A 12,565-nucleotide genomic window follows, 5' to 3' on the forward strand; every position below is an offset into this window, starting at 1 on the left:
TAGTTGTCGGGGCAATTACCAGGAAGAGTGAGAGAAGTGCTAGCTTCCAGTCCCTGTCCTTACAACTTTTTCTGTAACAGTTACATCAACTGCCCCTAAGGTGTAATGGCTACAGCAATCTCTTCTGTGCATCACATCAAGAGTAAAAGGCTCTCCTTTTTTTAAGATGAAGAGTAAAGGCTCTCCCCTCTGACAAGTAGCTACATTGCAAAGTTGAAAAGCCATGTTCCCCTTGTATTTTCTTCCTGGCTTAGTGAAGTTTGAAATCCTTTGTTGCAAAAAGGGCCACTCAGAATCATTTATAGTCCTTTGGATCAGATACTGAATCATTCAAGCTGTATATTGTACAATCTTCTGTATATTGTAGAGAGAGTCAGGCCACCCACAGACACTGTTTTGTGTTTGTAGGGGTTTTAAAGTGATCACAGATCCACCCTGAGAGTAATCCTTTTCCTGTGGAGTTTAAGGCAGGCTCTGAGATACCTGGTCCCCAGAGGGAGATGGAGGCAGAGCAGTGCCACATCAGAGAGCCTGGATTTGGTTTAGGAGTGAGGCGGGTGCTAAGCGAGAGGCTGGGGCAGTTCTGGGCAGACTCAGGAGCAGAACTGAGAGAATCTGAGGAACTTTAAAACAAAACAGTAATGCACTGACAGCATCATACAGCAGGTGTATCAGGGCTTTCCAGGGGGGTTTGTTTCATTGTTTGTGGACTTATTCCTTCTAAGTCCTTTTTTAAAAGCTTACTTCTCTTATTGACTCTTGAAGCCTTTGTGCTTCCACCCTTCCCAGCTGCTGATGTAGCTGAGGCATAAGGAGTAATCAATGTGCCTTCATGCCCTTGCAGTACTGGAGGATTGCTGGTAGCTGGCACAGTTCAGATAAGCTGCTAGGCTGCTCCGTTTTATTCCTTATAAGTAACTGAATACCTGGTGAACGGCACTTCTCTCATGAACAGTACTGCTCTGATCTTGCGTGGTTTCCCGAATCAGAGCCTTTATATTTCTGTAAATTTTGAATTTTAACCATGGAGTTGGTGTTTATGACATTGGCGGGTCACTATTTATGCCAGACATTGTGCACCCTTCATCTTAGAGCTGTGTCAGACCCTGTATGACCCTGTCTGCATCATTTGGGAGGCTCTTCTCTGCAGAATGTTAAAATCACTCATTTCTGTGAAAGACTGTGAAACGCATATTTGGAAGCTGAACCATCAAACATACATTTTCTGATGACTTAATCAGAGATTTATATTCATATTTCCAGAGGGGGAAAAAAAAAGATAACGAATCTGCCTAATAAAACTACATATTTCTGCTTTATGTATACATAGTCCTAGTTACTATATCACTGTATGTAATAGATTTGTAGTTTATAAATGTGTATATTTACAGTAAATTAAGTGTGCATGTTTTTATATATCCTGTATACAAATTGCATGTTTTCTAAGACAGCCAAAACACAACAAGATGCTTAATGAGTGACCCAAGGGCATTGGCTTCAACCGTATAGAAAATTTAAATCTAAACAGGACACTGGATGTGATAAAAGCAATACAATTAAATTAGAACATGATCAAAACAATAGTGTCTCCTGATTTGATGTCGAAGGTCTTTGTCTCTTCTTTGACACTTGTTTTTCATAAATTCTCTTGGCAGTTTATGCAGCAGCAGACCAATATTCCATGACAACAGTCAAATCTACTGATATCTCTTAATTAAATCATTGGTTCTGAATAAAGGCAACACACCAATATGATACAGATCACTGTGGCTAACCTTTAAAAATAAAAGAAGACAAGGGACCGATCCTCAGCTTGGACTCCAAGCAGCATTGGTTAGCTGGTGCTTTACACTGCTGCGTGCTCACAGCCTTTCTTCTGACTTGCTTTGGAGGGAGCTGGCTGCAGGAATCTCTGACAGAGATCAGGAAATGAGCAAACAGCTAAGCAGCGTAGATAATCAGGAGGGCTGCTGGAGCTTGCTGTCTGGCCCCGTTTGTCTAGAAGCCTAGACATAACCTAACTAGCTATGCATCTCCCCCAGCCTACTCACGTTCTGGAAAGAACATGAAATTAAAGAAAGAGGGGAAGAAGGACAAGTTCCGTAACCCTCTTTACCAGCAGTTTTAAAAGAAACACAATTAAAGGGATCCTTGCATAATTGTGGCAAAAAAAGGTTTCTGCATGACAACATGCATACCTAGGGCAGGGGCTGAATATAATTTCCTTAGCTACATTTTCGTAGTTGAAGAAAAATTAAAAAAAGCCCAAACAAACCCGATATCCTGTGGGCAAGGATCCTCATGCAACATCTAGCTGTGCAGTGGGATGTGTGTACACAGCTTCACCTGAAAGCAGCATAAAGTTGTAGATGTGTTTTAAGGCAGAAGCATACCTCTCATAACAGATGCGTGCAGATCCCAGGCAAGCTGTATTTAGGGAGTGCAATGGCCTGGCCACATCCAAAAACTGGCCACATAGCCTTCCTCCTCCTACAGTGAATCTTCAGCCCATGCCCTACAATGGGAATGCACCGATAGTGTGCACTTCCTTATTACACGCCATCGTGCCTGAATGGGATTTGAGTCTCCATTGGACATTGCCCTTTGAGGCTCAAACTGTGTGGAAAGTTGCCCAGGACAAGATACTCACTGCACCTGACTTCATGGCCAGTAGTGGTCAGCAACTGAAGTCTGGCTTTGGGAAGGTTGTTAACTACTGCAGAACAAATCACTGCAGCCCTCCAGCTTACCTTAGGTATACTTTTCAACGTTTATATGTATTTACAGCTTGTTTTTCCAACAGGTATTTATGGTGAAGTGTCATGTCTAGATTAAGGTTGTCTACTGCAGACAATTCCTCTTCTTAGCATGTACATAGAAGCTGCTTTTATTTACTCAGCCTGATGCCATTAATTTCACCCTTAAATGTCATTCAGTGTTTTCCATTCATGCCTTTTTAAGAATTCCATTAGTGGTCAACTCAGGGGCCAAATAAGTAAGCAAAGGGCTTGAACATATGGGAAAAACTGACCTTTGTTGCCAAGGAGTTAAAGTATTAAAGTGCATAAGCCATTTCCTGTAACAGTTGTCAAGCTAATTTTCAGTAAATTACTTAGTCCATGTGTTTATTATTCAGATATAAACCCACTGACTCGGCATGAAAATGACATTACACCACTGTAATCACAGACTAATCTTTTACAACTACAATCACTACACCCCCAAACTGCATCCCTCTAACAAGACTTCTCTGAGTTCATAAACTGCAGCTTCTGAGCAAGTTAATTCACACCGCATTGTACCGTCCAGCAAGGAGGGTAACATTAATGGGCGCTGTTGCTGCATGCTTCCATGTAACTCCATAAAAATAAGAATATTCTTTAGCAAATAATGGCTTAATGGGAAAGAATGCACTTGAAACATAGAATGAAATTCAATACAAGAGAAAAAAAATATCATCTTCATTGCAGGCATTTTCCATGCCAAAAGATAACACTCTTCTGGAGCTCTTGGTGACATACTCCCCTTCTCTCCACCAGTGCATGACAGCCAGTCTACTACTTAAAGAATTTGGCATAAAGGGCATAGTAGTGCCTATAGATAAATAGTTTTCTGTATGTGATCATTTCTAGCTTATGTGTAGGTTTTAAGTGCTTCTAGAAGACGAACGTGTTAAAAAAGTGGAAATAATTCAGTAACCTCTGCAGGTCAACACCTGCTAGGAAATTTTAAATTCAAGCTGACTTTCCATTAGCCCCACGTCTCATGTTGTGATTAAGTCGTAGATTGATCCCTTGTATCATGGCATTGCACACAGTGCTCTTGAGGGAATCTGAGCTAAATATACACTAATCTAAGATACCACTTCACCATCCCTGGTTTCTACCAGTGCAAAAGCACATTCTTGGCTAGTTTTATAACACCAGTGCCCTACACTGCTATTTCTAGTGTTGTTGAGGAAAGCAAAGGGAGCAGTGGAGAAAGTACAAGGCATCACTCTGATTTGTTGTTGATGGTTTTTACCACTAAAACATGTAACATTAATATAAATCAGGTAAAAAGTACATCATGCAGGTTTCACTTTTTATTATTTTACAGAAACCATGCTCAACTGACATTACAATTGAGGAAAAAACAGCATGTCAACTCATAGGACCACAAGTGTGTGTTTGCTGTCAACAGAAAGACTCTCAGGGACTTCAATTAGTATTAGATTGCAGTCTTCATATTTACATTTAAAAGTATTCCCCTATGTGTCCTTATACAAATTATTAGCCTATTCAAATTCAATAATAGCTAAGTGTAAGATAAAAAAGTATGCATTAAGTATCTGACAGACAATGATTAAAGAAAGGAAATTTTGAGAGCTGTCACTCTGGCATTTCTCTCTGGCTGTTCATCAGAGGGACAGTCCCTCTCGGTGCCTGGTCATTTTCTATACTATCAGTTGGTGTGTCAAGAAGAATCAGAAATGTGCTCCTCTGCTTTCAAATGATTGTGTAAGACAGAAAGGTACAAAAAAAGGAAGGACTTTTCAGTACACAGTACTTCTGAAAAAAAAACCAACACCGAACTGTTTTTGATGTCTAAACATTTCTATATTCACATGTTTCTCTCCCACTATCTTCCTGAATTTTCTAATTTGCAAGAGCAAGTTAGGGAAAAACAGTAACTAATGATGAAATGTTTTATCTGGATAAAACACCTTGTTCCCATAAGTAGCATTTTTCTCTCTCTTTAGAATGTGCAGCCTTTATTCCACAAATTAATCAAATAGCTCCTGTTTTCCAATAATTCAGACTAGTCATAAAAGTATATTTAATTATTGAATAACCAGTGGTGTAAGATAAAAGGGTTCTACTCAGTTGCCTTTCCATGAAAGGCAGACTTTTCTGACACTTTAAAATGCCCACAGTGGACTTGGAGAAAGCTATGTAACTGGTCTAAAGCAGAAAAAACTAGACAAATGCATGAGCAGTGGCACAACTATCTTGATCCACAATGTCTTTTGTGAAACATAGGAATCAAATATTAATCCCAGACTACATGTAAGGCCGGATAACAGATCCCCAGTTTAAACCATTGTCCCTGCAGACCTCTTTTATGCTTAAAAGTTCTTGCCCTAAAATACAAAAACTGTTACAAATTAGGTGATCATTCAACATTTCATACATCCATCCATTTATATGATTTAGAATATTAGTATTGTACAATAGCCCATTTCCCCAAAAAGATCTCAGATTATTAGAAACTGAAAAAATTTCTATGATGATCACAATAAAGACTCAGTGCAAAAAATACCTTTATAATACTTAACTCTACGAAAGGTAAATTTATTTTGACCTCTTTGCAGCTGTACTTCTTATTCTTTAAAAGGAAAAAAAATGCAATATAGAAAAATAAGTATTTTCAATTTTTTTTAAAAGTTAGGACTTGGTCAACTAGAACATGGGTGTGCATCATATTGACTAATAAAAATGGTTGTCAGCTGACAAGGTTTTGACTGGTGGTTTGACGTTCAAAACTGCATGACTTAACTCTCTAGTTCTGAACTCTGAGATACAAAATACCCTTCAAAGGAACATAGCAAAGAACAAAAAAACCTTTCAGAGCCCTCAGCAGAAGACTGATAGCTACGGGAGAGCTCAGAGATGTGAAGTTATGAAAAAATGCTGAAGATCTGTTTATCAGTTCAAACAGCTGCAAAGTACCATCCTGCTCTGGAAAGTGACTTAATAAAACAAATCAAAGATAAGAAATGGCAGATTCCTTGCCATTAAGGGTTCATAGGTGCCATCAGACAGGAGCTTCGATTTGGGAACATAAACAAACCACGGGACTCGGAGGGTAGCAGTGTGTCAAACAGCTCAGCATGCACCATACAGCGTCCTGCACACCATACCTGCTCTACCCGCTTAAACATCAGGTGAGCGAAGCTGTGAATTTGTCTCCTCCTGGTTTTTTCATTTGATGGTTTTAGACACGTACAGAGGGTCAATAAAGAGCTGTCTTTAAGCTGTCCTCTGTACAGGGACTGCTACTATGCCTGGTTTTATCTGAGCTTCAAGAGGTGAAGCAGAAGTCTTCTTTTAGTGTCCCTCCCATACAAAGGGGAAGAAAAAGTCCTCAGTGATTGCTGCCTTACTCAGTTCAGGCAATTTCTGCCTTCATGTGGATTCTCTAAAACTTCACTGATACTCACGCAAATGCACAAAATGAATGTGAAAGCCTAATGCAGTATCACTGACAACAAACTAATATGGACCCCAGTTCAGGAACTCAATAAGCACTTTGAAAACTACTCTGAAAACAGAACTCAAGACTTCGCTGACTAGAGATTTTTTAACTTGTCATTTTCCAAACCTTTGTATCTGAAAGCCATACTAGGTTCCTCCTCACTCAGGCATAGGAAGCAGTCAAAAAAGGCACTTTGTTCCACATCTTGTAATTTGCTCATGTGGTACAGGGAGAAGAAATTGATCTTTGATCTAAATTTAATTAAACACTTTTCTCATTGACATACAAGCTTCTTCTTTCCAAACAGTTAATTCACTGGCTAAGAAGTGATTATCTTTTCCAGTCATTATCAACTTTCACAGCACTGCTAATAAGGCTCAATACAGGAAAACATGCATTTTGGTGACAAAAGCTGATAGATATGAATGCAAATGCACGTTGGCATCAAATTTGTTAAGGAAGCATTTTATCAGTTTTCAAAGTAAAACCACATTCTAAGCTGTAAATTAGTATAGAAGAGCCAGTTAGGGTGGCATTATAGGGCTCTCCAGAAATGCTAAATATTTGCAATGAAAACTTCTCTCTCAACTCCTTTCATTCAAAGCCACAAGACATTCTGTGCTCACTTCCATAGAGATTTACAGGACGACAGCACGGAAAACTTGTTGTGAACAGTAATGGTTGCAAAAGAAGCCTCCAGTCCACAGCCTCTTTGTGCTGGCGTGGCGGTGGTGATTCTCCACAGCTCAGGCCAAGTTTTGGAAAAGGAGGGAGTCATGGAAGTGACAAACAGCATGTGGCTTCTATGTTTTGTAGGGATTCTGAGAAATTGCCACTTATCATTCAGTCAATGTTCACAGGATAAAATCTGCTGTGTGCATAGCTTGAGTCCTATCTCCCTACTTTGGGGAAGAAGATTCTTTAAGTAGAACAAAAGTATAGACCATAAAGAAGATAATAGCTCAGCATGGAAATGTTGAAGATATTGTCTTCATGGCTGAAAAAATTCAGGAATAAGTCATCTTGATTGCTTTTAGTGAGGAACCTGGAACCCTATTTACTATGTGGAATTAGTAAGGTCTTCAGAAGCAATCTCTGACAGCTAAACATTATTGTGACATGAAAAGAGTGTTTTCAAGCTCTGGAGCCTTATCACCTACACTGTTCTCCTAGTCCTCTCCATGCATCAACTATTCTCCATGACACTATCACACTGGAAAACTCAAGTTGTTGAAAAGAGAATAAGAACCCAGATGTAAAACCCTCAAACCTATAATTTGTCCAAAACATAATTGATTAATCAATGAGAAGTCTTAAAAAAACTTACCTTTAAAATTTGGTCTGATCCTAGCATCATACCCCGATGTCCTTCCCATCAATTTGTCCAAAAAATCTGAAGGAGACAGGGTCTGTGAGGGGGATTTTCCAGATCTTGAATCATGTTCTTTACAGAAAGTCGTCCTAAATAAATTATTAGCCACCATTAGCTAATATTTAGCTTGTATTCTCTTCAAATCATGGAGAAATTATAGCACTAAATAAAATTGTTTCAATTCAGTGCATGTAGCAATTAATATTTTTATAGAACAACCTAGTCTATTTTTCATCTGAAATCTCTATTCTAGAAATAAAAATGAGTTTAAGGTAGTATGCATGGATACAATTTGCTATTCAGAAAAAAAGTTCTGCTTTAAAAAGAAATTTATTACAGCTTTAAGACTTCAGAAGATTCAATTTGCTCTTCATCTTAATGAGTAGAGCAATCTTACAGGGTCTTTGATATCCTGTTTCATACCATTGCTTTGATTACATGTATGCAGTTAGAACTATATGTTAACACTGGTTTGCGGTGGTCTTAAACTTCCAAAAAATAGCTGGCAGTACTCACCAAGCAACACTGAAAAATACTGGGTTTGTTAATATTGGGAAGGATATAGATGCAAAGAAAATGTTCTTTACAGATGCTACCCAACAAATATTTGAGTGATGCTAGTGAAGGTCTGGTTTCTTACCCAACATAGCAAAAAAAGGGTTCCAGAGCCAGTCACAACTGATCTTGCAGGTTTTTTTTACCAATGAACATCGAGTAATAAAATTTATCAGTAATATTACCAGCTGGCACTGGAACATAGCAAGCTCTTGGAACACATGTCTGTTTTCAGGATTTAAGAACAAACTTCTGGTACCATATCATGCATGCAAAACACTGTGGACATAGCATATTACGTGTTGCAAGCACATTAAATATTGCAGAGAAAGATAATTTAAGAGTCCCTCATGGCTGTTCCCTAGGGGGTAAAAAAGAAACCCTAGAATGAAGTGGTCATATTTGGTGTGTAGAGATACAGATTTCATCATAAAGCATTATCTGGATGCTTAAACAACCAGTTTCATTGTATCTATGTTTCGACATAATCTCTGAGCTTTATTAAAAGTACTTCTATGACTGTGACTTCTATACCACTCTCTGTTTAAATATTTGCCCCAAGGGAACCACTCAGTTTCAGGAGTGTTTCAGGATGGGGGGATGGAGGGGGACTGTGCATCTATATGCAAATATAAATAAATTAGATATACGTGTGAGCATCTGAAATGAGAAGCAAATATCATGTCCTTTATCCCTTTACGAAAGCACCAGAATTGTTAAAAGGCAAGTGATAGTAAATTCTTGTGGTGTGATTCCCCGCGCTTTTTAAGGTTCCATTTACAGGGGGTGGTTGCTTCTTTTTGCTTTTGTCAATGACAGGGTACCATTAAAAAATATCTTTAATTTTTAATACATAGTAGATGATATTCCCCACCTAAGTGATAAAAACAATCAATCAAGATAATAAAAACTGTAAATTTAATCCAGTGCACTTATTTGGGATGTTCCTGTACAAATTACTTGTTTTCATTCAGAGCCCACCAGTTATGAGTTACGTCGTGATCGCAGGCTCACGAATATAAATACTATTTCACTCTGTCACTGTATATATACCTCATTACTCACCTAAAAACACTTTATATGTGTACATGTAGATACACAGCAGTGTACAGTATAATAATGAATCTCAGCTAAAATAGTGTTTTGGTTGGTAAGACTGACCTGTTTGCTTTGTAGTGCAAAAGTCAATAGCCAAAGCAAAAGCTTGTGAAATGTTAAAAAAATAGTTAGAAACAACAATCATATGTACTGGTACCTTAAGTGAACACAATACTGTCTGATCCAGGGTTTTCCCAAAATCAGAGGATAGCTTCTCTAATTGCAAATAACTACATCTCTGACAAAACTGGTTCACTCGTTTCCAAAGCTTGAAGAGGAGGAATCAAAGCAACTTCCTAAACAACCTCCAGTGGGAGCAGAGAATCTGCGTTTTGGAAGAAAAACTGAACGAAATGGTTTTAGCTGTATTGATATTCAGTGAAAAAACATGTCTTTGAATCAGAGAAATGGAAAATAGATCACCCAAACTTGAGATTATTATTTTTCGTGTTTGTTACCAAGCAACGAGTCTCCGAGCGTAAAAGGGATAGCCTACATAGAATGAACATGAAATACTCTCAAATATAGCAAACAAAGTAGGTTAATGTGACGTAGTATCTTTATAGTTACAATTTCCACAACCTTTTGACAAAAATCATCACATAGAGTCGTATCACCTACCTGAAGTGGTTTGTCTCTAAGAAAAATGCAAACAAGGTTGTCAAAATTTTCACTAGCTGCCGGTTCATTCCTCCTGCTTTCTGTGATGATTTGGAAAATATCCCAGAAACAATTCCAGAGAGATGCAGGTAAAAAGTAAGCTGGTGCTGCCTAGATTCCCAAATTCAGCAATGATTTAATTTTCTTGACAATCAGGAAGAGAAGGTCTGGATCTCTACAAACTGGGGGTAGAAAAGAAGTGCCAGTCCTTGGAATCATGGTCAGGTCAAGCCTAGGCTCATCTCCAGCAGCCAGCACAAAAGAGACAAAGCATCAGACCTGCTCGTTCCCCCGCCTCGCTTTTGGTGATTGGGGGTGGGGTGGGGGGGTGGGGGTGGGGAGAGAGGGGGGGAAAGAAGGGGGAAAAAAAAAAAGAAAAAAAGGAAAAGAAAAAGAAATAAAAAGGAAAGGAAAAGAACAGGAAACCCAACTACCCGAGGAGCATCACACAAAAGGGAATAGCGCTGAGAGCGCTGCTGTTGCTGGTATGTTTTATTCCCCTTTCGCCTTTGAAAATTAGTATTTATGAACGGTGGTGGGGCTACTGGGTCGGTCTGCTTTCCCCCTCTTTGGGCAGGGAGGCGTCGGCGCTGGCGGGAGGGGAGGGCTGGAGGGAAGGAGGGCTGGAGGGAGGGCTGGAGGGCGGGATGGATGGAAGGCTGGAGCGGGCGGGGGCCGCGGGGAAGCCCAGCGCCTGTGCTGGAATGAGGCGGGCGGGAGCGCACGGCGCCGGGAATTCAGCACTCGGACAGCTCCGCGCCCTCCGACGCGCATGCGCCCGGCCGTGACTTCGCCACGGGTTGGGGGGGGCGCCCGTTGCGGGCGTGTGTGTCCGCATGTGGGCGCCCGGGGGGGCGTCTGTGGGGTAGGGGGGGTGTCCCTGTGGGGTGTGTTTGCGGGGTAGAGGGGGGTCGTGTTTCTGCGTGGACGGTGTGCGGTGTGTTTCTGCGAGTGGGGATGCGTGGCGTGGGGGGGGCTTCGGGGAAGGGGTGTATCTGCGTGGCGTGGAGGTGTACCTGCGTGGTGTGTGTGGGGGGGGGAGTCGCGGGGGGTGTGGGGTGGTGGGAGTGGGTGTCTGCGTGTGCGACGTCTCTGCCGGTGGGATCGCGTGTGTGGCTGCGGGAGGTGGGTGCGTGGGTCCCCCGGCGGGCGACCCGGAAGGCACCATGTCGCGCCCCTCTGGAAGGTGCCGCCTCCCCGCTGGTGTCTGTGGCGAGGCGAGGGGTAGGGAAAGGCCTCCCCTCCCTTCCGTGGTGGGGAGGGGGAGGAAGGAGCCCCCGCTGCCCCGTGGCTGAGGGAGGAGCGCGGAGAGGGATGGGCCCCGCCACGGGACCAGGCCCCTCTCTTGAGAGCTTCTCCATGAAGACCTGAATGGGTGTGGGGAGGAAGAAAGAGCAGTCCATGGGAAGTTTGTGGAGAAGGCAAAAGCGGGATGTGTGTGGGTGTGTACCTTTTCTTCAACTCCCCAGTGATGTCAAAAGTGACAATGTTCAGTGTATTCCCAGAGGCAAAAGGGACAGGGTGACCTGCAGACGCTATGAATAGTGCTTTCTGGAGCTGGGATTCCCACCTTCTGTCCTGGCCATGCATGGTCCTCAGCAGGGGCCATGAGCCGGCTGTGAATCTGGGTTGTACCATCAACCTTATGGCAGATCTTCCTGATGCTGGCCAAGCTGCAAGCCCCAGACGTTTTAAGACTCCTGACTCAACTCCTTCAATTGTTACTTTGTTTTATTTCTCTTCTCCATGTCATAGAGAAGGAGATAATGACAGGCAGCTTACTAGAGGATGTTTCCATCTCCAGGCCCCGGCATGCTGGAAGGAGATACTTCTCTTTTTATACATGGGGAGTTGAAACAGGGGATGCAGTTACTTGAGATCCTACTGATGGCCAGATCAGAGGTGAGGCCCAGTACTGCCATTCTCCAAAGCCCCGGTCCCGTGTCCTTTCCTCAACACTTCCCACCTTTTAATTGCTCAGTCACAGGTCCTCATGTTGAACACAAGCAACCACTGAGGAGTCACAATGTTGAAGAGGAGGAAGAGAATAACCTGCCCCTCTGAAGCATGTATGGTGTCTAATGGAAGCTCTGCTCAACACACTACAACCCTTAAAGCATTTTGGTAACAAGGGCAGCTGCGGAAACACATATAGTGATGCTCAGGGAATATAAAATGCTTATTCCTCTGCTACCACCATGGTTTTCCCTCCTCCCCTTCCCACCACCAGTTACTCTCTGGTTCTGTGTATTCTGCAAAACACTGGGAAGACAGTAGATACTTCCTCACCGGTTTAATTGGTTCCTGTTGGAAATTCCTAAACTTTGTATTAATCAAATCTGTTTCAACAGTCTGGAAACCAATTGTCTTTTTTCTACCCATCCTACACTTCCAAAACAAACAAATCTCTGTTCTTCCTTCAATTTTAGGTCCAGCTGTATTCTCCTGCCACAGAACCAGTCCACCTGAACACTGCTTCTCTTCCACAAAGGTATTTTCACACACACCCACTTCTCATATCTCCAAGTAAAATACCTACCACCTCATGACAGGCACTCTTACCATGTTTGTATTCATCTTCAAAAATTGCTTCTGCAAAATAGTTTTTCTGTTCCCACATTAGCAAGAGATCAAAGCCACTTA

General features: G+C 41.6%; 1 protein-coding gene across 6 annotated transcripts in view; it reads right to left on the bottom strand.

Annotated features, from left to right (window-relative positions):
* The window catches only part of GLRA2 (glycine receptor alpha 2), a 128,132-nt gene extending 117,446 nt beyond the window's left edge, over positions 1-10,686 (bottom strand). For 2 of the 6 annotated variants that reach the window (XM_074606072.1, XM_074606056.1), the window contains exons 1-2: positions 9,884-10,497; positions 7,565-7,698 (exon numbers count right to left, since the gene is read on the bottom strand). In XM_074606072.1, the coding sequence (XP_074462173.1) occupies positions 7,565-7,698; positions 9,884-9,951 (202 nt within the window). In that variant the 5' untranslated portion in view covers positions 9,952-10,497. Of the gene's footprint in view, positions 1-7,564; positions 7,699-9,883 lie in introns of all 6 variants that reach the window. The other 4 variants (XM_074606027.1, XM_074606036.1, XM_074606047.1 and 1 more) reach the window with 4 other exon arrangements.
* Positions 10,687-12,565: the final 1,879 nt, after the last annotated feature.

Source organism: Larus michahellis, chromosome 1 (genome assembly GCF_964199755.1).
Source record: "Larus michahellis chromosome 1, bLarMic1.1, whole genome shotgun sequence".
Lineage (NCBI taxonomy): Eukaryota > Metazoa > Chordata > Aves > Charadriiformes > Laridae > Larus > Larus michahellis.